The 27,900-nt window shown below is 31.6% G+C and overlaps 4 protein-coding genes across 4 annotated transcripts; all 4 read left to right on the forward strand.

The window, feature by feature from the left end:
• On the forward strand, nt 1–6,522 carry LOC119676874. The gene is made up of 4 exons (XM_038088132.1): nt 1–251; nt 5,715–6,007; nt 6,078–6,237; nt 6,353–6,522. Exons 1-4 carry the CDS (start codon nt 182–184, stop codon nt 6,520–6,522), a joined length of 693 nt encoding a protein of 230 aa, XP_037944060.1. The 5' UTR covers nt 1–181.
• LOC119676875 lies at nt 6,440–12,489 on the forward strand. Its single transcript, XM_038088133.1, has 4 exons — nt 6,440–6,690; nt 11,682–11,974; nt 12,045–12,204; nt 12,320–12,489. The coding sequence occupies exons 1-4, from the start codon at nt 6,621–6,623 to the stop codon at nt 12,487–12,489; spliced, it is 693 nt and encodes a 230-aa protein (XP_037944061.1). The 5' UTR covers nt 6,440–6,620.
• LOC119676876 lies at nt 12,407–18,929 on the forward strand. The gene is made up of 4 exons (XM_038088134.1): nt 12,407–12,657; nt 18,122–18,414; nt 18,485–18,644; nt 18,760–18,929. The coding sequence occupies exons 1-4, from the start codon at nt 12,588–12,590 to the stop codon at nt 18,927–18,929; spliced, it is 693 nt and encodes a 230-aa protein (XP_037944062.1). The 5' UTR covers nt 12,407–12,587.
• LOC119676877 lies at nt 18,847–25,237 on the forward strand. Its single transcript, XM_038088135.1, has 4 exons — nt 18,847–19,097; nt 24,562–24,854; nt 24,925–25,084; nt 25,143–25,237. Exons 1-4 carry the CDS (start codon nt 19,028–19,030, stop codon nt 25,235–25,237), a joined length of 618 nt encoding a protein of 205 aa, XP_037944063.1. The 5' UTR covers nt 18,847–19,027.
• Nucleotides 25,238–27,900: the final 2,663 nt, after the last annotated feature.

The raw sequence follows: 27,900 nt of genomic DNA on the forward strand, positions 1-27,900 counted from the left end.
AGCTTATATCGGGAACTTCTGGTGCAGAAGTTAAAGGCGTTTGTATAGAAGAAATTCAGAGAAAAATTGGAAATCTGAATTAAAAAATAACGAAATAACACTCAATACATAAGAAAAATTAGTGAACTCGAACAATAATAATACGATCGAGTGCGACGCGGCGGACGGTGAAACGTTAAACATGTCAAGTGAACCGGTACAAAATAATATAAACTTTAAGGAGGTCGAAGAATCGTTAGAATTGTTCGATGGTGAGTCAAATAAAAAAATAGAGGATTGGTTGCTTGATTTCGAAAGCATTTCGGTAGTGTGTAAATGGAATCAAGTACAAAGATTTCTATATTGCAAAAGATTATTACGTGGGGCTGCAAAGTTGGCTGTGGAAGCAGAAACTGGCGTCAACAGTTGGGAGATATTAAAACGAACTCTCAGAACTGAATTTGATTGCCAGGAATCGGAAAACTTGCACGAAAAATTGGAAAATACGAAAAAGCTAAGTAACGAATCATTCAAGGAATATTTTTATAAAATGAAAGAAGTTGCTTCTAGAGGTACAGTGGAAGAAACACACTTAATTGAGTACATTATAGCAGGCATACCGGATAGTTCACTAAACAAGGCCACACTCTATCAGTCTTGTAGTCTTGAGCAGCTAAAAATTAACCTCAAAGCTTATGAGAAGTTTAAGGCCGATCAGGAGAAGGAAAAAAGATGCCAAGGTCGAAATAATTACGACAATTATTATAGTGGAAATCAGGTCTATAAAAGATGCAATAACTGTGGAGCGGTGTCACACACAACACAACATTGCTCAGATAGGGGAAGAGGAAGAAGATGTTTCAAGTAATTTATAATTAATTAATTAAGTAATTAGTGACGCACTTGAATGGATTAACGAGATTCCTTCTCTCCTTTTCTTTTGTTTATTTTTGAGAGTTGATCTGTGCGGACGTGTGGGCGCGTAATTCTGTGTTTGGAATGAAATTGCATTGAGAAAATGACTCTACCAAATTGTGTTTTTTGATAATATATTCTACATATATATATTTTTTGAGTATTATTAATTAATATTGATATACTTAAAAATAAATATTTATTATCGACTGTTTATTGTATAAATATTCTTTTTTTTTTGTATTTTCTTTTTTCGGAAATCTTTTTTTACATTTTTTTAATCTGTTTATATAATTTTTGGATTCTTTTGCTTTTAACGTAATATATATTGTCTATTTGTGTTCCATTTTTTGTTCCAGTAAACACAAATTCTAGACATGCCCGGACATAAACACAACAGGTGCACCGGTCTCTCTACTTCAATACTATCTGAGATTCGACAGGTCAGGCCGAACCTGACTTAATGCCATCTTGTAGTTCAGTGTCCTGTTAGAATCGATATTGATTTTAGATACTTTCAATTCATTTCTATGTATTAAGTCGAAGCTTTTTGAGGTATATTTGAGGTATAGAAGCAATCTGAGAAGAAGTATAAGCCCAATTTCTATTTGTCTGTCGCAAAAAATAGTTTCACACATATCAAAGTCTATTCGACATTTTCTACAAATTTTACTTTATGCTAAAGTCAAAAACAAACACAAAAATGCGAAAGTTTGATAATGTCAAAGCTGATTTTTCCTAATGATAAAAGGTGGAATGAAAAAATCTCGCTGGTCTAACCAACAAATTAATAATGAAAATATAAAACAAATACGTGGAATGATGCAACAGGAAGCCGGAATTTATAACAAATTGTCTACAAGAAATGGGAAACGATATTGGTTCGCTTAATGGGCGATTGCATAAGGTAGAAGAGTACTCAATGATGTCAAACTCACTGCACCAGTCGATGACAGAATATGGTATAAACCAGGTGGAAGGAAAGTCAAGCAAAGTCAAGGAAAGGCTTGAAGGAATAGTCAGGAAAGAATAATGATTTGAAGCCGTAGCATATTAACTTTGATGAAACTAATAGGGAGATGATCATAAAAATTTCATATTCAGGATTGAAAGAATGAGAGAGCAATATGAAATACCATACCATCAGCTCTTCCCTGACTTACATTGCTTTTTGTTTGGCACCGCGTTGAAGTAGTTTTGGCAAATTATTGAAGTACATGAGAATGATCGGTATTTTGACTATTTCAGTTTTAAAAAACGGTTACTATTTTACCATAAGACGACAGGAATTCTAACTGGCACATTTTCAGATGACACGACTTGCACTCCTGGCGAGTGCAAGTGATCCCTCTGTGGCCTCTTTTAAACTACATTTGGTCTTGATAATATATCAAAATGGTTCAAGCATTGGTGCATGAAAGCACATAAAACAAAAAATACCCATGTCAAATATAACAAGAGATACCTGCACCGAAATTAAATTTAATAAATCAACAATTCCGCAATCAAACAGCGCAAAACGTCTAGACGTCTGATGTTTTTAATAAAAGAAAATTCTCTGGGACTCAATATCGAAAAATGTTTGGGATACTGAATAAAAAATCTTCAGCATCACTAGAAAATAAACGTATTTTATACAAAAGTGTGCTAAAATCAGTATAGACCTGTGACATTCAACAATGGGGAACAAGCTTATCGAAATTCTTCAAGGATTTCAGTCGAAAACACTTAAAGAAATGATGAATGTTCCATGACAAGTAACTAACATCCAAATCAATCGGGATAATTCCGGTAAAAAATGAAGTAAAAAAGGTGGCCAAGAAAAACCATGAAAGAATACAAGTTCATCCCAACTCTCTTTCATCGAATTTAATGTCCCCTCGAGAAAAACGCCACTTCAGCCGTCAGGAAAAAATCTTAATTTAAAAAAGTAGTAAAAGAGCGACTTTACACATGAAGAACTATCTAAATCGTGAAGTATCAGGGCCCTATTGCACCAATCTATTGCACTAATCTGTATTATTTTTTATTCAAAAAAAAAAACACAATTTTGTAAATATGAAAACAAAAATTTGCCCTTTCGTCTCGATGCAGCTAAACAATGGAAGCATAAGTTCGCAAAACAGAAAATTGTCAACATATAAATCACACAAGCACCCAAACTAGCAATATGAATAGAAAATATAGCAACAATTTCTACACTATATCACACACCTTCTCATATGCACATTGCACAGCTCTTTCGTATCTTTCGAACACTTAAAACAAAAACTTAAAAAAATTTGTAGGGGTTAGTTATACCATTTAGTTTAAGTAAATTAATTTTAAAATAGTTATTAATAAACATGTGTTAATAAATATGTATGTTGACGAATCAACAAAAAATTAAGAACTAGGTCATGAGTTAATCGCTCACACCTGTTGCTTAATTTCTTGGTTGACGAATCAACAAAAAGTAAAAATTAGGTCATAAGTAAAGCATTCGCAACTATTGCTTATTAAGCAATTTGTGCGAATTAAGTAATAAGTTATTTTATTTATTGTATGTTTTGCAATTACGGTTGCATTTTATTTTGTATAAAAGAACAAATTAATTTAAATAAAATCAGTTGTTGAAAGTAAATCAACGTCTCACCAATCTTTTATTGTTTCCCCCCACCAGTGGTAAGGGACATAAAGATTGTTAATGAACATTCTTGTTCAAAAATGTAAAAATATTGTAAAAATGTAAATATTAATATTTATTACGTAGAAACTTTCGCTATTTTTTATGGTTATTCACGGGATATTAATCAATTTATAATTTTTTGTGTTAATATACATTAATATTTTAAACAAAGCAATTTATACATATGAACAATAAAAAATAATGTATCATATATATATCCAATAACGGCAAGAACTAACAAATGTGTTCTCTTATTGGTGGTGGTATTCCTCTATTCCTGAGCGTTGTTTGTTGTCGTTTTGTCATTGGGCCTTGTTGTGATAGGATTTTAGGCAGGTTTTGGAGTATTTTCGGAAAATCTTCTGCAGGTTGTTTTCTTTCTTCTTTTTTACCATTCTATTTTCCAATTATTTATGTGTGATAACATATTTTTTTATCATTTATATGCAAAAAATCTTTTTGTCGAAAATACTAATGTATATTAATATAAAAAACTAAAGTTCTTCAAATTCTTAAGGACGATTATAAATTATAGTCGAAATAGAGAACAAATAATAAAAAAAAGGTTTGAAATAGTAAAAAAAATAAATTTTCTATATTATTTTTTTTAAACAAAATTTCTTCGTTAACATGGACTAGGCCTCCTGGGGACACCATGTAAAAAAAAAACGCGCGATGCATTATACCTCAAAGGTGGTCTGGAAATTAGTACGCAACTAGTAACAAAAAAATTATCATTTCTATTTAATTAACGATAACCTCTCATGTATGTCGATCTAGTAACTATGAATGATTACGCAGTTATTTAAATAAATCTCCATTTCTCGGCAATTATCAGCTTGCAAAAGCGGATAATGCGTCGATACGCTTGTACCCCTTGTACTGATGTTCCGTTTATACTTATTCAGTATCTGTGAAGCGCATATATTTGCGAAATAGCGTTAATTATTCAAACTGCCATGTAGATTGTTTTATTCATCTTAAATTGATTTCTATATAATTTTATTATAATACATTTGGCAAAACTAAAGCATACTATTTTTAAAAATGTTTTACCAATTATTGGTAAATATTTTATATACATATGTGTTCTTATGATTGTATTACTTCTTAAGATTTAATATAAATATTATGTAAATGCGATAAAATTGGAAATCCATACTTAATAACGATTAATTACGAAAACAATTATAACTCTTTCTTCAAATGCCATCACAATGAAAAATTGTTTCAATGCTGCAAATAAAATTTTGATATCTCTTGCCCCCGAAATTACATACAAAAATATCAATGTCCATATGTTCATATTTAAACACAAAGCAAGTAGGCATGAATGAATATAAAATAGAGAATAATTTTTTTTACTACTTACATTATAATTCAAGGAAGCAATAACAACACCTCAAAGAGCAAAAGGAGAAAAAAACACAAAAAAGAAATATAAAAATTTCTTGAACCTATGAAGCAGAGAATATTGCAAAATCTTCTTTGGTATGAAGCAAAAACAACTGAAGCGACGTCGGCAGAGATTTGAGTGATTTGGGTACCCAGTAGTAGATACCTAGAACAAAAATTAATTTCTATGGCATTGTGACTCTATAATATTTTTACTCAATGGTTTCAGTTAAACATGAAAATAAAAATTTCGGTTTTACAGAAAATTCTATAATGAATGAAATAAAATGGATTGTAAACAAAAAATCAGTTTTTTGGTATTTTGGCAGACACTTATTGCTTTAATATTTTCATAAGTTGCTCTTCTTTCTCACCTTTCTACATAAAAATACCAACAACTGTAGTTCAGAGCACAGAAAAGCAATACAAATTTTTTTAAAACTTCTTAACTATGAAATGCTTAAGCACTCCAAACTTTCCCGCATGTTAAAGCTGAAAAATTAAAAATTGAGTCACATCGAGTCCATGCGACACAAAAATAACTCAAATATGATTTCCCCGATTTCTTCGACCGATTTTTGTGAAATTGTCCTCACTTCATTTTTAAGATTTTTTGAGTGATGCACACTCTATGTATATATACTCTTTGGTATTGTATTCTCTATTTTGGTCCAATACTTTTTGATTTTCTATTGTAAGTGCATATGGTATTTAAAATTTAATAATTAATATATTACATTTTTTTAAACATTTTCAGATATTGCACCAGAAGAGCTGGGGGCTGTGGGTGGTTCAGAACCCGCTCTCACTCTTTCAACTCAGTTGAAAGAGTCCGAAGAGCGGGATAGGGCAGAAGAGCGTATGCGAAGGTACTCTCTGTTAATCGCTGAATTAAGAGCAGAAGTGTCTTCTCTTACAGCTCAGAGGGACACACTCATGCAGGCGCACGCTTCAACAAACAACTTGCCAACATTTCCTCTGGGAAATGTTGGCGAGTTCGAGAGGCTGGAGGCGCATCTGCTTTTATATGAAGAAATGAGGGAGAAATTGGTAAGAAAGCTTTTTATTTTTTAAAATAACTAAATTAATTAATTTTAATTTCTATTATTTGTATTTGCAGAAACAATCATTTCTCCAATTAGAAGTAGATGACGCTGAAAGTTTTGTTCCGAAAGCGCTGCGGAGTGTGCTCCCAGATGGTGTGGCCAGCCATTTTACATTGAGAGGGAGAGGCATGAAAAGTGCCATAGGACAGAGTCTCTTTATTAAAACAATAAGAGGTTTTTACATATTCTGTTGTTATTTTCAACTAAACTACATGTATGATTATATTTTCAGATGCGGTTAGGAAAAATTTCCAAATATAGACCCGAATAGTTTAAATTATTTTCTTAGCAAGCACTTTTGTTACGCAGTTAATCAGAAACGTTGATTTGTGTAAAATAAACTTGACCCGCTGGATTAATTTGAGTAAAAAAACTAAGCTTATATCGGGAACTTCTGGTGCAGAAGTTAAAGGCGTTTGTATAGAAGAAATTCAGAGAAAAATTGGAAATCTGAATTAAAAAATAACGAAATAACACTCAATACATAAGAAAAATTAGTGAACTCGAACAATAATAATACGATCGAGTGCGACGCGGCGGACGGTGAAACGTTAAACATGTCAAGTGAACCGGTACAAAATAATATAAACTTTAAGGAGGTCGAAGAATCGTTAGAATTGTTCGATGGTGAGTCAAATAAAAAAATAGAGGATTGGTTGCTTGATTTCGAAAGCATTTCGGTAGTGTGTAAATGGAATCAAGTACAAAGATTTCTATATTGCAAAAGATTATTACGTGGGGCTGCAAAGTTGGCTGTGGAAGCAGAAACTGGCGTCAACAGTTGGGAGATATTAAAACGAACTCTCAGAACTGAATTTGATTGCCAGGAATCGGAAAACTTGCACGAAAAATTGGAAAATACGAAAAAGCTAAGTAACGAATCATTCAAGGAATATTTTTATAAAATGAAAGAAGTTGCTTCTAGAGGTACAGTGGAAGAAACACACTTAATTGAGTACATTATAGCAGGCATACCGGATAGTTCACTAAACAAGGCCACACTCTATCAGTCTTGTAGTCTTGAGCAGCTAAAAATTAACCTCAAAGCTTATGAGAAGTTTAAGGCCGATCAGGAGAAGGAAAAAAGATGCCAAGGTCGAAATAATTACGACAATTATTATAGTGGAAATCAGGTCTATAAAAGATGCAATAACTGTGGAGCGGTGTCACACACAACACAACATTGCTCAGATAGGGGAAGAGGAAGAAGATGTTTCAAGTAATTTATAATTAATTAATTAAGTAATTAGTGACGCACTTGAATGGATTAACGAGATTCCTTCTCTCCTTTTCTTTTGTTTATTTTTGAGAGTTGATCTGTGCGGACGTGTGGGCGCGTAATTCTGTGTTTGGAATGAAATTGCATTGAGAAAATGACTCTACCAAATTGTGTTTTTTGATAATATATTCTACATATATATATTTTTTGAGTATTATTAATTAATATTGATATACTTAAAAATAAATATTTATTATCGTCTGTTTATTGTATAAATATTCTTTTTTTTTGTATTTTCTTTTTTCGGAAATCTTTTTTTACATTTTTTTAATCTGTTTATATAATTTTTGGATTCTTTTGCTTTTAACGTAATATATATTGTCTATTTGTGTTCCATTTTTTGTTCCAGTAAACACAAATTCTAGACATGCCCGGACATAAACACAACAGGTGCACCGGTCTCTCTACTTCAATACTATCTGAGATTCGACAGGTCAGGCCGAACCTGACTTAATGCCATCTTGTAGTTCAGTGTCCTGTTAGAATCGATATTGATTTTAGATACTTTCAATTCATTTCTATGTATTAAGTCGAAGCTTTTTGAGGTATATTTGAGGTACAGAAGCAATCTGAGAAGAAGTATAAGCCCAATTTCTATTTGTCTGTCGCAAAAAATAGTTTCACACATATCAAAGTCTATTCGACATTTTCTACAAATTTTACTTTATGCTAAAGTCAAAAACAAACACAAAAATGCGAAAGTTTGATAATGTCAAAGCTGATTTTTCCTAATGATAAAAGGTGGAATGAAAAAATCTCGCTGGTCTAACCAACAAATTAATAATGAAAATATAAAACAAATACGTGGAATGATGCAACAGGAAGCCGGAATTTATAACAAATTGTCTACAAGAATCAGAGGGAGATGATCCCTCTGTGTGGCCTCTTTTAAACTACATTTGGTCTTGATAATATATCAAAATGGTTCAAGCATTGGCGGATGAAAGCACATAAAACAAAAAATACCCATGTCAAATATAACAAGAGATACCTGCACCGAAATTAAATTTAATAAATCAACAATTCCGCAATCAAACAGCGCAAAACGTCTAGACGTCTGATGTTTTTAATAAAAGAAAATTCTCTGGGACTCAATATCGAAAAATGTTTGGGATACTGAATAAAAAATCTTCAGTATCACTAGAAAATAAACGTATTTTATACAAAAGTGTGCTAAAATCAGTATAGACCTGTGACATTCAACAATGGGGAACAAGCTTATCGAAATTCTTCAAGGATTTCAGTCGAAAACACTTAAAGAAATGATGAATGTTCCATGACAAGTAACTAACATCCAAATCAATCGGGATAATTCCGGTAAAAAATGAAGTAAAAAAGGTGGCCAAGAAAAACCATGAAAGAATACAAGTTCATCCCAACTCTCTTTCATCGAATTTAATGTCCCCTCGAGAAAAACGCCACTTCAGCCGTCAGGAAAAAATCTTAATTTAAAAAAGTAGTAAAAGAGCGACTTTACACATGAAGAACTATCTAAATCGTGAAGTATCAGGGCCCTATTGCACCAATCTATTGCACTAATCTGTATTATTTTTTATTCAAAAAAAAAAACACAATTTTGTAAATATGAAAACAAAAATTTGCCCTTTCGTCTCGATGCAGCTAAACAATGGAAGCATAAGTTCGCAAAACAGAAAATTGTCAACATATAAATCACACAAGCACCCAAACTAGCAATATGAATAGAAAATATAGCAACAATTTCTACACTATATCACACACCTTCTCATATGCACATTGCACAGCTCTTTCGTATCTTTCGAACACTTAAAACAAAAACTTAAAAAAATTTGTAGGGGTTAGTTATACCATTTAGTTTAAGTAAATTAATTTTAAAATAGTTATTAATAAACATGTGTTAATAAATATGTATGTTGACGAATCAACAAAAAATTAAGAACTAGGTCATGAGTTAATCGCTCACACCTGTTGCTTAATTTCTTGGTTGACGAATCAACAAAAAGTAAAAATTAGGTCATAAGTAAAGCATTCGCAACTATTGCTTATTAAGCAATTTGTGCGAATTAAGTAATAAGTTATTTTATTTATTGTATGTTTTGCAATTACGGTTGCATTTTATTTTGTATAAAAGAACAAATTAATTTAAATAAAATCAGTTGTTGAAAGTAAATCAACGTCTCACCAATCTTTTATTGTTTCCCCCCACCAGTGGTAAGGGACATAAAGATTGTTAATGAACATTCTTGTTCAAAAATGTAAAAATATTGTAAAAATGTAAATATTAATATTTATTACGTAGAAACTTTCGCTATTTTTTATGGTTATTCACGGGATATTAATCAATTTATAATTTTTTGTGTTAATATACATTAATATTTTAAACAAAGCAATTTATACATATGAACAATAAAAAATAATGTATCATATATATATCTAATAACGGCAAGAACTAACAAATGTGTTCTCTTATTGGTGGTGGTATTCCTCTATTCCTGAGCGTTGTTTGTTGTCGTTTTGTCATTGGGCCTTGTTGTGATAGGATTTTAGGCAGGTTTTGGAGTATTTTCGGAAAATCTTCTGCAGGTTGTTTTCTTTCTTCTTTTTTACCATTCTATTTTCCAATTATTTATGTATGATAACATATTTTTTTATCATTTATATGCAAAAAATCTTTTTGTCGAAAATACTAATGTATATTAATATAAAAAACTAAAGTTCTTCAAATTCTTGAGGACGAAATATAGTCGAAATAGAGAACAAATAATAAAAAAAAGGTTTGAAATAGTAAAAAAAATAAATTTTCTATATTATTTTTTTTAAACAAAATTTCTTCGTTAACATGGACTAGGCCTCCTGGGGACACCATGTAAAAAAAAACGCGCGATGCATTATACCTCAAAGGTGGTCTGGAAATTAGTACGCAACTAGTAACAAAAAAATTATCATTTCTATTTAATTAACGATAACCTCTCATGTATGTCGATCTAGTAACTATGAATGATTACGCAGTTATTTAAATAAATCTCCATTTCTCGGCAATTATCAGCTTGCAAAAGCGGATAATGCGTCGATACGCTTGTACCCCTTGTACTGATGTTCCGTTTATACTTATTCAGTATCTGTGAAGCGCATATATTTGCGAAATAGCGTTAATTATTCAAACTGCCATGTAGATTGTTTTATTCATCTTAAATTGATTTCTATATAATTTTATTATAATACATTTGGCAAAACTAAAGCATACTATTTTTAAAAATGTTTTACCAATTATTGGTAAATATTTTATATACATATGTGTTCTTATGATTGTATTACTTCTTAAGATTTAATATAAATATTATGTAAATGCGATAAAATTGGAAATCCATACTTAATAACGATTAATTACGAAAACAATTATAACTCTTTCTTCAAATGCCATCACAATGAAAAATTGTTTCAATGCTGCAAATAAAATTTTGATATCTCTTGCCCCCGAAATTACATACAAAAATATCAATGTCCATATGTTCATATTTAAACACAAAGCAAGTAGGCATGAATGAATATAAAATAGAGAATAATTTTTTTTACTACTTACATTATAATTCAAGGAAGCAATAACAACACCTCAAAGAGCAAAAGGAGAAAAAAACACAAAAAAGAAATATAAAAATTTCTTGAACCTATGAAGCAGAGAATATTGCAAAATCTTCTTTGGTATGAAGCAAAAACAACTGAAGCGACGTCGGCAGAGATTTGAGTGATTTGGGTACCCAGTAGTAGATACCTAGAACAAAAATTAATTTCTATGGCATTGTGACTCTATAATATTTTTACTCAATGGTTTCAGTTAAACATGAAAATAAAAATTTCGGTTTTACAGAAAATTCTATAATGAATGAAATAAAATGGATTGTAAACAAAAAATCAGTTTTTTGGTATTTTGGCAGACACTTATTGCTTTAATATTTTCATAAGTTGCTCTTCTTTCTCACCTTTCTACATAAAAATACCAACAACTGTAGTTCAGAGCACAGAAAAGCAATACAAATTTTTTTAAAACTTCTTAACTATGAAATGCTTAAGCACTCCAAACTTTCCCGCATGTTAAAGCTGAAAAATTAAAAATTGAGTCACATCGAGTCCATGCGACACAAAAATAACTCAAATATGATTTCCCCGATTTCTTCGACCGATTTTTGTGAAATTGTCCTCACTTCATTTTTAAGATTTTTTGAGTGATGCACACTCTATGTATATATACTCTTTGGTATTGTATTCTCTATTTTGGTCCAATACTTTTTGATTTTCTATTGTAAGTGCATATGGTATTTAAAATTTAATAATTAATATATTACATTTTTTTAAACATTTTCAGATATTGCACCAGAAGAGCTGGGGGCTGTGGGTGGTTCAGAACCCGCTCTCACTCTTTCAACTCAGTTGAAAGAGTCCGAAGAGCGGGATAGGGCAGAAGAGCGTATGCGAAGGTACTCTCTGTTAATCGCTGAATTAAGAGCAGAAGTGTCTTCTCTTACAGCTCAGAGGGACACACTCATGCAGGCGCACGCTTCAACAAACAACTTGCCAACATTTCCTCTGGGAAATGTTGGCGAGTTCGAGAGGCTGGAGGCGCATCTGCTTTTATATGAAGAAATGAGGGAGAAATTGGTAAGAAAGCTTTTTATTTTTTAAAATAACTAAATTAATTAATTTTAATTTCTATTATTTGTATTTGCAGAAACAATCATTTCTCCAATTAGAAGTAGATGACGCTGAAAGTTTTGTTCCGAAAGCGCTGCGGAGTGTGCTCCCAGATGGTGTGGCCAGCCATTTTACATTGAGAGGGAGAGGCATGAAAAGTGCCATAGGACAGAGTCTCTTTATTAAAACAATAAGAGGTTTTTACATATTCTGTTGTTATTTTCAACTAAACTACATGTATGATTATATTTTCAGATGCGGTTAGGAAAAATTTCCAAATATAGACCCGAATAGTTTAAATTATTTTCTTAGCAAGCACTTTTGTTACGCAGTTAATCAGAAACGTTGATTTGTGTAAAATAAACTTGACCCGCTGGATTAATTTGAGTAAAAAAACTAAGCTTATATCGGGAACTTCTGGTGCAGAAGTTAAAGGCGTTTGTATAGAAGAAATTCAGAGAAAAATTGGAAATCTGAATTAAAAAATAACGAAATAACACTCAATACATAAGAAAAATTAGTGAACTCGAACAATAATAATACGATCGAGTGCGACGCGGCGGACGGTGAAACGTTAAACATGTCAAGTGAACCGGTACAAAATAATATAAACTTTAAGGAGGTCGAAGAATCGTTAGAATTGTTCGATGGTGAGTCAAATAAAAAAATAGAGGATTGGTTGCTTGATTTCGAAAGCATTTCGGTAGTGTGTAAATGGAATCAAGTACAAAGATTTCTATATTGCAAAAGATTATTACGTGGGGCTGCAAAGTTGGCTGTGGAAGCAGAAACTGGCGTCAACAGTTGGGAGATATTAAAACGAACTCTCAGAACTGAATTTGATTGCCAGGAATCGGAAAACTTGCACGAAAAATTGGAAAATACGAAAAAGCTAAGTAACGAATCATTCAAGGAATATTTTTATAAAATGAAAGAAGTTGCTTCTAGAGGTACAGTGGAAGAAACACACTTAATTGAGTACATTATAGCAGGCATACCGGATAGTTCACTAAACAAGGCCACACTCTATCAGTCTTGTAGTCTTGAGCAGCTAAAAATTAACCTCAAAGCTTATGAGAAGTTTAAGGCCGATCAGGAGAAGGAAAAAAGATGCCAAGGTCGAAATAATTACGACAATTATTATAGTGGAAATCAGGTCTATAAAAGATGCAATAACTGTGGAGCGGTGTCACACACAACACAACATTGCTCAGATAGGGGAAGAGGAAGAAGATGTTTCAAGTAATTTATAATTAATTAATTAAGTAATTAGTGACGCACTTGAATGGATTAACGAGATTCCTTCTCTCCTTTTCTTTTGTTTATTTTTGAGAGTTGATCTGTGCGGACGTGTGGGCGCGTAATTCTGTGTTTGGAATGAAATTGCATTGAGAAAATGACTCTACCAAATTGTGTTTTTTGATAATATATTCTACATATATATATTTTTTGAGTATTATTAATTAATATTGATATACTTAAAAATAAATATTTATTATCGACTGTTTATTGTATAAATATTCTTTTTTTTTTGTATTTTCTTTTTTCGGAAATCTTTTTTTACATTTTTTTAATCTGTTTATATAATTTTTGGATTCTTTTGCTTTTAACGTAATATATATTGTCTATTTGTGTTCCATTTTTTGTTCCAGTAAACACAAATTCTAGACATGCCCGGACATAAACACAACAGGTGCACCGGTCTCTCTACTTCAATACTATCTGAGATTCGACAGGTCAGGCCGAACCTGACTTAATGCCATCTTGTAGTTCAGTGTCCTGTTAGAATCGATATTGATTTTAGATACTTTCAATTCATTTCTATGTATTAAGTCGAAGCTTTTTGAGGTATATTTGAGGTATAGAAGCAATCTGAGAAGAAGTATAAGCCCAATTTCTATTTGTCTGTCGCAAAAAATAGTTTCACACATATCAAAGTCTATTCGACATTTTCTACAAATTTTACTTTATGCTAAAGTCAAAAACAAACACAAAAATGCGAAAGTTTGATAATGTCAAAGCTGATTTTTCCTAATGATAAAAGGTGGAATGAAAAAATCTCGCTGGTCTAACCAACAAATTAATAATGAAAATATAAAACAAATACGTGGAATGATGCAACAGGAAGCCGGAATTTATAACAAATTGTCTACAAGAAATGGGAAACGATATTGGTTCGCTTAATGGGCGATTGCATAAGGTAGAAGAGTACTCAATGATGTCAAACTCACTGCACCAGTCGATGACAGAATATGGTATAAACCAGGTGGAAGGAAAGTCAAGCAAAGTCAAGGAAAGGCTTGAAGGAATAGTCAGGAAAGAATAATGATTTGAAGCCGTAGCATATTAACTTTGATGAAACTAATAGGGAGATGATCATAAAAATTTCATATTCAGGATTGAAAGAATGAGAGAGCAATATGAAATACCATACCATCAGCTCTTCCCTGACTTACACTGCTTTTTGTTTGGCACCGCGTTGAAGTAGTTTTGGCAAATTATTGAAGTACATGAGAATGATCGGTATTTTGACTATTTCAGTTTTAAAAAACGGTTACTATTTTACCATAAGACGACAGGAATTCTAACTGGCACATTTTCAGATGACACGACTTGCACTCCTGGCGAGTGCAAGTGATCCCTCTGTGGCCTCTTTTAAACTACATTTGGTCTTGATAATATATCAAAATGGTTCAAGCATTGGTGCATGAAAGCACATAAAACAAAAAATACCCATGTCAAATATAACAAGAGATACCTGCACCGAAATTAAATTTAATAAATCAACAATTCCGCAATCAAACAGCGCAAAACGTCTAGACGTCTGATGTTTTTAATAAAAGAAAATTCTCTGGGACTCAATATCGAAAAATGTTTGGGATACTGAATAAAAAATCTTCAGTATCACTAGAAAATAAACGTATTTTATACAAAAGTGTGCTAAAATCAGTATAGACCTGTGACATTCAACAATGGGGAACAAGCTTATCGAAATTCTTCAAGGATTTCAGTCGAAAACACTTAAAGAAATGATGAATGTTCCATGACAAGTAACTAACATCCAAATCAATCGGGATAATTCCGGTAAAAAATGAAGTAAAAAAGGTGGCCAAGAAAAACCATGAAAGAATACAAGTTCATCCCAACTCTCTTTCATCGAATTTAATGTCCCCTCGAGAAAAACGCCACTTCAGCCGTCAGGAAAAAATCTTAATTTAAAAAAGTAGTAAAAGAGCGACTTTACACATGAAGAACTATCTAAATCGTGAAGTATCAGGGCCCTATTGCACCAATCTATTGCACTAATCTGTATTATTTTTTATTCAAAAAAAAAAACACAATTTTGTAAATATGAAAACAAAAATTTGCCCTTTCGTCTCGATGCAGCTAAACAATGGAAGCATAAGTTCGCAAAACAGAAAATTGTCAACATATAAATCACACAAGCACCCAAACTAGCAATATGAATAGAAAATATAGCAACAATTTCTACACTATATCACACACCTTCTCATATGCACATTGAACAGCTCTTTCGTATCTTTCGAACACTTAAAACAAAAACTTAAAAAAATTTGTAGGGGTTAGTTATACCATTTAGTTTAAGTAAATTAATTTTAAGATAGTTATTAATAAACATGTGTTAATAAATATGTATGTTGACGAATCAACAAAAAATTAAGAACTAGGTCATGAGTTAATCGCTCACACCTGTTGCTTAATTTCTTGGTTGACGAATCAACAAAAAGTAAAAATTAGGTCATAAGTAAAGCATTCGCAACTATTGCTTATTAAGCAATTTGTGCGAATTAAGTAATAAGTTATTTTATTTATTGTATGTTTTGCAATTACGGTTGCATTTTATTTTGTATAAAAGAACAAATTAATTTAAATAAAATCAGTTGTTGAAAGTAAATCAACGTCTCACCAATCTTTTATTGTTTCCCCCCACCAGTGGTAAGGGACATAAAGATTGTTAATGAACATTCTTGTTCAAAAATGTAAAAATATTGTAAAAATGTAAATATTAATATTTATTACGTAGAAACTTTCGCTATTTTTTATGGTTATTCACGGGATATTAATCAATTTATAATTTTTTGTGTTAATATACATTAATATTTTAAACAAAGCAATTTATACATATGAACAATAAAAAATAATGTATCATATATATATCCAATAACGGCAAGAACTAACAAATGTGTTCTCTTATTGGTGGTGGTATTCCTCTATTCCTGAGCGTTGTTTGTTGTCGTTTTGTCATTGGGCCTTGTTGTGATAGGATTTTAGGCAGGTTTTGGAGTATTTTCGGAAAATCTTCTGCAGGTTGTTTTCTTTCTTCTTTTTTACCATTCTATTTTCCAATTATTTATGTGTGATAACATATTTTTTTATCATTTATATGCAAAAAATCTTTTTGTCGAAAATACTAATGTATATTAATATAAAAAACTAAAGTTCTTCAAATTCTTAAGGACGATTATAAATTATAGTCGAAATAGAGAACAAATAATAAAAAAAAGGTTTGAAATAGTAAAAAAAATAAATTTTCTATATTATTTTTTTTAAACAAAATTTCTTCGTTAACATGGACTAGGCCTCCTGGGGACACCATGTAAAAAAAAAAACGCGCGATGCATTATACCTCAAAGGTGGTCAGGAAATTAGTACGCAACTAGTAACAAAAAAATTATCATTTCTATTTAATTAACGATAACCTCTCATGTATGTCGATCTAGTAACTATGAATGATTACGCAGTTATTTAAATAAATCTCCATTTCTCGGCAATTATCAGCTTGCAAAAGCGGATAATGCGTCGATACGCTTGTACCCCTTGTACTGATGTTCCGTTTATACTTATTCAGTATCTGTGAAGCGCATATATTTGCGAAATAGCGTTAATTATTCAAACTGCCATGTAGATTGTTTTATTCATCTTAAATTGATTTCTATATAATTTTATTATAATACATTTGGCAAAACTAAAGCATACTATTTTTAAAAATGTTTTACCAATTATTGGTAAATATTTTATATACATATGTGTTCTTATGATTGTATTACTTCTTAAGATTTAATATAAATATTATGTAAATGCGATAAAATTGGAAATCCATACTTAATAACGATTAATTACGAAAACAATTATAACTCTTTCTTCAAATGCCATCACAATGAAAAATTGTTTCAATGCTGCAAATAAAATTTTGATATCTCTTGCCCCCGAAATTACATACAAAAATATCAATGTCCATATGTTCATATTTAAACACAAAGCAAGTAGGCATGAATGAATATAAAATAGAGAATAATTTTTTTTACTACTTACATTATAATTCAAGGAAGCAATAACAACACCTCAAAGAGCAAAAGGAGAAAAAAACACAAAAAAGAAATATAAAAATTTCTTGAACCTATGAAGCAGAGAATATTGCAAAATCTTCTTTGGTATGAAGCAAAAACAACTGAAGCGACGTCGGCAGAGATTTGAGTGATTTGGGTACCCAGTAGTAGATACCTAGAACAAAAATTAATTTCTATGGCATTGTGACTCTATAATATTTTTACTCAATGGTTTCAGTTAAACATGAAAATAAAAATTTCGGTTTTACAGAAAATTCTATAATGAATGAAATAAAATGGATTGTAAACAAAAAATCAGTTTTTTGGTATTTTGGCAGACACTTATTGCTTTAATATTTTCATAAGTTGCTCTTCTTTCTCACCTTTCTACATAAAAATACCAACAACTGTAGTTCAGAGCACAGAAAAGCAATACAAATTTTTTTAAAACTTCTTAACTATGAAATGCTTAAGCACTCCAAACTTTCCCGCATGTTAAAGCTGAAAAATTAAAAATTGAGTCACATCGAGTCCATGCGACACAAAAATAACTCAAATATGATTTCCCCGATTTCTTCGACCGATTTTTGTGAAATTGTCCTCACTTCATTTTTAAGATTTTTTGAGTGATGCACACTCTATGTATATATACTCTTTGGTATTGTATTCTCTATTTTGGTCCAATACTTTTTGATTTTCTATTGTAAGTGCATATGGTATTTAAAATTTAATAATTAATATATTACATTTTTTTAAACATTTTCAGATATTGCACCAGAAGAGCTGGGGGCTGTGGGTGGTTCAGAACCCGCTCTCACTCTTTCAACTCAGTTGAAAGAGTCCGAAGAGCGGGATAGGGCAGAAGAGCGTATGCGAAGGTACTCTCTGTTAATCGCTGAATTAAGAGCAGAAGTGTCTTCTCTTACAGCTCAGAGGGACACACTCATGCAGGCGCACGCTTCAACAAACAACTTGCCAACATTTCCTCTGGGAAATGTTGGCGAGTTCGAGAGGCTGGAGGCGCATCTGCTTTTATATGAAGAAATGAGGGAGAAATTGGTAAGAAAGCTTTTTATTTTTTAAAATAACTAAATTAATTAATTTTAATTTCTATTATTTGTATTTGCAGAAACAATCATTTCTCCAATTAGAAGCAGATGACGCTGAAAGTTTTGTTCCGAAAGCGCTGCGGAGTGTGCTCCCAGATGGTGTGGCCAGCCATTTTACATTGAGAGGGAGAGGCATGAAAAGTGCCATAGGACAGAGTCTCTTTATTAAAACAATAAGAGGTTTTTACATATTCTGTTGTTATTTTCAACTAAACTACATGTATGATTATATTTTCAGATGCGGTTAGGAAAAATTTCCAAATATAGACCCGAATAGTTTAAATTATTTTCTTAGCAAGCACTTTTGTTACGCAGTTAATCAGAAACGTTGATTTGTGTAAAATAAACTTGACCCGCTGGATTAATTTGAGTAAAAAAACTAAGCTTATATCGGGAACTTCTGGTGCAGAAGTTAAAGGCGTTTGTATAGAAGAAATTCAGAGAAAAATTGGAAATCTGAATTAAAAAATAACGAAATAACACTCAATACATAAGAAAAATTAGTGAACTCGAACAATAATAATACGATCGAGTGCGACGCGGCGGACGGTGAAACGTTAAACATGTCAAGTGAACCGGTACAAAATAATATAAACTTTAAGGAGGTCGAAGAATCGTTAGAATTGTTCGATGGTGAGTCAAATAAAAAAATAGAGGATTGGTTGCTTGATTTCGAAAGCATTTCGGTAGTGTGTAAATGGAATCAAGTACAAAGATTTCTATATTGCAAAAGATTATTACGTGGGGCTGCAAAGTTGGCTGTGGAAGCAGAAACTGGCGTCAACAGTTGGGAGATATTAAAACGAACTCTCAGAACTGAATTTGATTGCCAGGAATCGGAAAACTTGCACGAAAAATTGGAAAATACGAAAAAGCTAAGTAACGAATCATTCAAGGAATATTTTTATAAAATGAAAGAAGTTGCTTCTAGAGGTACAGTGGAAGAAACACACTTAATTGAGTACATTATAGCAGGCATACCGGATAGTTCACTAAACAAGGCCACACTCTATCAGTCTTGTAGTCTTGAGCAGCTAAAAATTAACCTCAAAGCTTATGAGAAGTTTAAGGCCGATCAGGAGAAGGAAAAAAGATGCCAAGGTCGAAATAATTACGACAATTATTATAGTGGAAATCAGGTCTATAAAAGATGCAATAACTGTGGAGCGGTGTCACACACAACACAACATTGCTCAGATAGGGGAAGAGGAAGAAGATGTTTCAAGTAATTTATAATTAATTAATTAAGTAATTAGTGACGCACTTGAATGGATTAACGAGATTCCTTCTCTCCTTTTCTTTTGTTTATTTTTGAGAGTTGATCTGTGCGGACGTGTGGGCGCGTAATTCTGTGTTTGGAATGAAATTGCATTGAGAAAATGACTCTACCAAATTGTGTTTTTTGATAATATATTCTACATATATATATTTTTTGAGTATTATTAATTAATATTGATATACTTAAAAATAAATATTTATTATCGACTGTTTATTGTATAAATATTCTTTTTTTTTTGTATTTTCTTTTTTCGGAAATCTTTTTTTACATTTTTTTAATCTGTTTATATAATTTTTGGATTCTTTTGCTTTTAACGTAATATATATTGTCTATTTGTGTTCCATTTTTTGTTCCAGTAAACACAAATTCTAGACATGCCCGGACATAAACACAACAGGTGCACCGGTCTCTCTACTTCAATACTATCTGAGATTCGACAGGTCAGGCCGAACCTGACTTAATGCCATCTTGTAGTTCAGTGTCCTGTTAGAATCGATATTGATTTTAGATACTTTCAATTCATTTCTATGTATTAAGTCGAAGCTTTTTGAGGTATATTTGAGGTATAGAAGCAATCTGAGAAGAAGTATAAGCCCAATTTCTATTTGTCTGTCGCAAAAAATAGTTTCACACATATCAAAGTCTATTCGACATTTTCTACAAATTTTACTTTATGCTAAAGTCAAAAACAAACACAAAAATGCGAAAGTTTGATAATGTCAAAGCTGATTTTTCCTAATGATAAAAGGTGGAATGAAAAAATCTCGCTGGTCTAACCAACAAATTAATAATGAAAATATAAAACAAATACGTGGAATGATGCAACAGGAAGCCGGAATTTATAACAAATTGTCTACAAGAAATGGGAAACGATATTGGTTCGCTTAATGGGCGATTGCATAAGGTAGAAGAGTACTCAATGATGTCAAACTCACTGCACCAGTCGATGACAGAATATGGTATAAACCAGGTGGAAGGAAAGTCAAGCAAAGTCAAGGAAAGGCTTGAAGGAATAGTCAGGAAAGAATAATGATTTGAAGCCGTAGCATATTAACTTTGATGAAACTAATAGGGAGATGATCATAAAAATTTCATATTCAGGATTGAAAGAATGAGAGAGCAATATGAAATACCATACCATCAGCTCTTCCCTGACTTACATTGCTTTTTGTTTGGCACCGCGTTGAAGTAGTTTTGGCAAATTATTGAAGTACATGAGAATGATCGGTATTTTGACTATTTCAGTTTTAAAAAACGGTTACTATTTTACCATAAGACGACAGGAATTCTAACTGGCACATTTTCAGATGACACGACTTGCACTCCTGGCGAGTGCAAGTGATCCCTCTGTGGCCTCTTTTAAACTACATTTGGTCTTGATAATATATCAAAATGGTTCAAGCATTGGTGCATGAAAGCACATAAAACAAAAAATACCCATGTCAAATATAACAAGAGATACCTGCACCGAAATTAAATTTAATAAATCAACAATTCCGCAATCAAACAGCGCAAAACGTCTAGACGTCTGATGTTTTTAATAAAAGAAAATTCTCTGGGACTCAATATCGAAAAATGTTTGGGATACTGAATAAAAAATCTTCAGTATCACTAGAAAATAAACGTATTTTATACAAAAGTGTGCTAAAATCAGTATAGACCTGTGACATTCAACAATGGGGAACAAGCTTATCGAAATTCTTCAAGGATTTCAGTCGAAAACACTTAAAGAAATGATGAATGTTCCATGACAAGTAACTAACATCCAAATCAATCGGGATAATTCCGGTAAAAAATGAAGTAAAAAAGGTGGCCAAGAAAAACCATGAAAGAATACAAGTTCATCCCAACTCTCTTTCATCGAATTTAATGTCCCCTCGAGAAAAACGCCACTTCAGCCGTCAGGAAAAAATCTTAATTTAAAAAAGTAGTAAAAGAGCGACTTTACACATGAAGAACTATCTAAATCGTGAAGTATCAGGGCCCTATTGCACCAATCTATTGCACTAATCTGTATTATTTTTTATTCAAAAAAAAAAACACAATTTTGTAAATATGAAAACAAAAATTTGCCCTTTCGTCTCGATGCAGCTAAACAATGGAAGCATAAGTTCGCAAAACAGAAAATTGTCAACATATAAATCACACAAGCACCCAAACTAGCAATATGAATAGAAAATATAGCAACAATTTCTACACTATATCACACACCTTCTCATATGCACATTGAACAGCTCTTTCGTATCTTTCGAACACTTAAAACAAAAACTTAAAAAAATTTGTAGGGGTTAGTTATACCATTTAGTTTAAGTAAATTAATTTTAAGATAGTTATTAATAAACATGTGTTAATAAATATGTATGTTGACGAATCAACAAAAAATTAAGAACTAGGTCATGAGTTAATCGCTCACACCTGTTGCTTAATTTCTTGGTTGACGAATCAACAAAAAGTAAAAATTAGGTCATAAGTAAAGCATTCGCAACTATTGCTTATTAAGCAATTTGTGCGAATTAAGTAATAAGTTATTTTATTTATTGTATGTTTTGCAATTACGGTTGCATTTTATTTTGTATAAAAGAACAAATTAATTTAAATAAAATCAGTTGTTGAAAGTAAATCAACGTCTCACCAATCTTTTATTGTTTCCCCCCACCAGTGGTAAGGGACATAAAGATTGTTAATGAACATTCTTGTTCAAAAATGTAAAAATATTGTAAAAATGTAAATATTAATATTTATTACGTAGAAACTTTCGCTATTTTTTATGGTTATTCACGGGATATTAATCAATTTATAATTTTTTGTGTTAATATACATTAATATTTTAAACAAAGCAATTTATACATATGAACAATAAAAAATAATGTATCATATATATATCCAATAACGGCAAGAACTAACAAATGTGTTCTCTTATTGGTGGTGGTATTCCTCTATTCCTGAGCGTTGTTTGTTGTCGTTTTGTCATTGGGCCTTGTTGTGATAGGATTTTAGGCAGGTTTTGGAGTATTTTCGGAAAATCTTCTGCAGGTTGTTTTCTTTCTTCTTTTTTACCATTCTATTTTCCAATTATTTATGTGTGATAACATATTTTTTTATCATTTATATGCAAAAAATCTTTTTGTCGAAAATACTAATGTATATTAATATAAAAAACTAAAGTTCTTCAAATTCTTAAGGACGATTATAAATTATAGTCGAAATAGAGAACAAATAATAAAAAAAAGGTTTGAAATAGTAAAAAAAATAAATTTTCTATATTATTTTTTTTAAACAAAATTTCTTCGTTAACATGGACTAGGCCTCCTGGGGACACCATGTAAAAAAAAAAACGCGCGATGCATTATACCTCAAAGGTGGTCAGGAAATTAGTACGCAACTAGTAACAAAAAAATTATCATTTCTATTTAATTAACGATAACCTCTCATGTATGTCGATCTAGTAACTATGAATGATTACGCAGTTATTTAAATAAATCTCCATTTCTCGGCAATTATCAGCTTGCAAAAGCGGATAATGCGTCGATACGCTTGTACCCCTTGTACTGATGTTCCGTTTATACTTATTCAGTATCTGTGAAGCGCATATATTTGCGAAATAGCGTTAATTATTCAAACTGCCATGTAGATTGTTTTATTCATCTTAAATTGATTTCTATATAATTTTATTATAATACATTTGGCAAAACTAAAGCATACTATTTTTAAAAATGTTTTACCAATTATTGGTAAATATTTTATATACATATGTGTTCTTATGATTGTATTACTTCTTAAGATTTAATATAAATATTATGTAAATGCGATAAAATTGGAAATCCATACTTAATAACGATTAATTACGAAAACAATTATAACTCTTTCTTCAAATGCCATCACAATGAAAAATTGTTTCAATGCTGCAAATAAAATTTTGATATCTCTTGCCCCCGAAATTACATACAAAAATATCAATGTCCATATGTTCATATTTAAACACAAAGCAAGTAGGCATGAATGAATATAAAATAGAGAATAATTTTTTTTACTACTTACATTATAATTCAAGGAAGCAATAACAACACCTCAAAGAGCAAAAGGAGAAAAAAACACAAAAAAGAAATATAAAAATTTCTTGAACCTATGAAGCAGAGAATATTGCAAAATCTTCTTTGGTATGAAGCAAAAACAACTGAAGCGACGTCGGCAGAGATTTGAGTGATTTGGGTACCCAGTAGTAGATACCTAGAACAAAAATTAATTTCTATGGCATTGTGACTCTATAATATTTTTACTCAATGGTTTCAGTTAAACATGAAAATAAAAATTTCGGTTTTACAGAAAATTCTATAATGAATGAAATAAAATGGATTGTAAACAAAAAATCAGTTTTTTGGTATTTTGGCAGACACTTATTGCTTTAATATTTTCATAAGTTGCTCTTCTTTCTCACCTTTCTACATAAAAATACCAACAACTGTAGTTCAGAGCACAGAAAAGCAATACAAATTTTTTTAAAACTTCTTAACTATGAAATGCTTAAGCACTCCAAACTTTCCCGCATGTTAAAGCTGAAAAATTAAAAATTGAGTCACATCGAGTCCATGCGACACAAAAATAACTCAAATATGATTTCCCCGATTTCTTCGACCGATTTTTGTGAAATTGTCCTCACTTCATTTTTAAGATTTTTTGAGTGATGCACACTCTATGTATATATACTCTTTGGTATTGTATTCTCTATTTTGGTCCAATACTTTTTGATTTTCTATTGTAAGTGCATATGGTATTTAAAATTTAATAATTAATATATTACATTTTTTTAAACATTTTCAGATATTGCACCAGAAGAGCTGGGGGCTGTGGGTGGTTCAGAACCCGCTCTCACTCTTTCAACTCAGTTGAAAGAGTCCGAAGAGCGGGATAGGGCAGAAGAGCGTATGAGAAGGTACTCTCTGTTAATCGCTGAATTAAGAGCAGAAGTGTCTTCTCTTACAGCTCAGAGGGACACACTCATGCAGGCGCACGCTTCAACAAACAACTTGCCAACATTTCCTCTGGGAAATGTTGGCGAGTTCGAGAGGCTGGAGGCGCATCTGCTTTTATATGAAGAAATGAGGGAGAAATTGGTAAGAAAGCTTTTTATTTTTTAAAATAACTAAATTAATTAATTTTAATTTCTATTATTTGTATTTGCAGAAACAATCATTTCTCCAATTAGAAGCAGATGACGCTGAAAGTTTTGTTCCGAAAGCGCTGCGGAGTGTGCTCCCAGATGGTGTAGCCAGCCATTTTACATTGAGAGGGAGAGGCATGAAAAGTGCCATAGGACAGAGTCTCTTTATTAAAACAATAAGAGGTTTTTACATATTCTGTTGTTATTTTCAACTAAACTACATGTATGATTATATTTTCAGATGCGGTTATGGAAAAATTTCCAAATATAGACCCGAATAGTTTAAATTATTTTCTTAGCAAGCACTTTTGTTACGCAGTTAATCAGAAACGTTGATTTGTGTAAAATAAACTTGACCCGCTGGATTAATTTGCGTAAAAAAACTGAGCTTATATCGGGAACTTCTGGTGCAGAAGTTAAAGGCGTTTGTATAGAAGCTGGTATGTACGCATTGCGTGGGCGTGGTGTGCAAATTAATATTCGGGTTCGTATATTAATATTTTAAAAAAATTATATTTTATTCTTTAATGTGTTTAATTTATTATTAATAATTTTAGTTACAATTTTTATTACAAGTTCTTGAATATTTAATGTATAAGATATATTTAATTTTTATGTTATTAGAGAGACCGACCAACGACTTTATTTTTAACGACTGCTTTATAACGACTCTTCCTAACGACTCTTTAACTGAACCGTTTATGTTCAACCTTTCCTAACGACTCTTTCCTAACGACTGACTATTCAAAGTTTTTCCTTTGATGCCTGAAGTCGTTATTGAAAATCTGAAATTGGATTTTATCCAATTAAATTCAAGCTTCTAAAATTCCTAAGAATTTTCTAGAAGCATCTTTTCTCCATCCAATAGGATTGGAGCTTCTATTTGCTAAAGCACCTCGTCAGCGTCTTTAGCTTTGGCGTCAATAGCCAAATGATATGAATGAATATAAAATAGAGAATAATTCTTTTTACGACTTACATTATAATTCAAGGAAGCAATAACAACACCTCAAAGAGCAAAAGGAGAAAAAAACACAAAAAAGAAATATAAAAATTTCTTGAACCTATGAAGCCGAGAATATTGCAAAATCTTCTTTGGTATGAAGCAAAAACAACTGAAGCGACGTCGGCAGAGATTTGAGTGATTTGGGTACCCAGTAGTAGATACCTAGAACAAAAATTAATTTCTATGGCATTGTGACTCTATAATATTTTTACTCAATGGTTATACTAATGTATCTCATTCTAGTTGTTAATGTTTATTTAGTCCGTCCATATTATTATTATTTATTATTTATTATTATTATATATTATTTATATTATAGAAAGCATTGAAAGCTGCGAACTGTCAGAAGAAAATTTGGAACGTTTGAGGAACAGCAAAAACATAACGTGCCGCAGACAACCGTGGCAATAAGTCGAAATGCAACACAGATGTCACAGGTATAAAATTTTTGATAATTGTTAAAATATAATTATATTTATTATATACTTTTTATATTATAGAATCTTACCAAAATACTGTGGAACCTGATGACCCAGTTGATACAGGTAAAACTTATATTTATTATTTTTTGTTATTATTTAGCTTTATTTTTAATTCATTTCAAATTTGTTGTATTACATAGAAGTTAATAAAAAATATATTATATATTTAAAGCTTACAGCTATAGCATTTTAGCCGTCTGCCGGAAGATTAGATTAATATAAAAACTAGTTTTTACAGCGTGTCTTAACTTTCGTACTTTCGTACGGTACATAGCACAATCGTAGGAGCTCGCCTCGGGTTTTGAAGATTGCCCTTATTGTTTCTAAGTCGTGTTACTCGTGAAAGTAATTATTGACAGCTAGATCATAATTCGGATTACTATATGCATCTCTCGCTATACCGTTTCTTGCCGCTTCTACAAAATTTCTACGTTCTTCAATGCTTAGTTTCCTTATTATATTTTTCTGTCACACGTTCCAGTTATCATCCATACTCAAATCATTAGTCACATTTAACTCGGATGCCAGATCCGACCATTTTTCAAAAAATAATCTTATTTCATTTATTAGGTATTGCGTTAATATTTTTTGAATCCGATTGCCTGGCAAATTCCTAACATGATTGATGTAATAAAAATGCAGTTTCAATGTTTGGGTATATAGGGTCGGTAGACCAGTCTCTATATGCTCCATATAATTTGGGGTACTTTTTGGCAGACGAAATGTTTTCTTTATATAAAACGTCTGCAATTTTTCTACTGCATCATAATTATTCACACCCCAGATTTGCGCTGCATTTTTAGAAGTGATTTAACTGTGGCTTCAAAACTCTGTATTTTACGGGTTGTGACGTTTTCGGATTTCCCAAGACATGTTTCCAGATACAATTAATTGCCAATTTAGCTTCCTTTAACTTCTTGTTCAAGTGGTTATCGAACTTCGCGTTTTTATATAACTAGTGCAGTATACTACAGCATAATTAGTACCATCTCGTGAAAGACCTAATAAATTGCGTTGCTTGAAACGGTTTAAATGACCAGCCACCATTTTGGATTATCATTGCCAATGCGCATGCTCCCATCGTTAACCGCATTCATGATTGATGACATTCTTTTTTAACAGTTCCACTTTTCAAATCTGAAATGTGAAGAATATTTTCATTTTCTTGTGTAGATAATTGTTCACGAATTTTGTCGCGATCAGTCATTTTATTTTGACGTCGTCGTTCAATTTCACAATGGCAATTTCACAATTGTAATTTGTTTGTCTGACCAGTGCTAAGTTGTGTATATCTGGGTCCATTAGGCGAACGTGCTTGACTCGTGTGATTATACAAGTAACCTTCAGTGAGAGGTTGTTACTGGTGTAAATACGTTCAAATAGGTGTCGCTGAGATAGATGATGTATTTGCTTTAGGTATTTTAGTTAAATGCGATGTGTTTTTAAATGGTGCATCAAAATTGAAGATGGTCGTAATGTAGAATGAGTTGCATCACAATTATATATATGGT

The sequence above is a fragment of the Teleopsis dalmanni genome, chromosome 2 (assembly GCF_002237135.1).
Source record: "Teleopsis dalmanni isolate 2A chromosome 2, ASM223713v2, whole genome shotgun sequence".
Classification (NCBI taxonomy): Eukaryota; Metazoa; Arthropoda; class Insecta; order Diptera; family Diopsidae; genus Teleopsis; species Teleopsis dalmanni.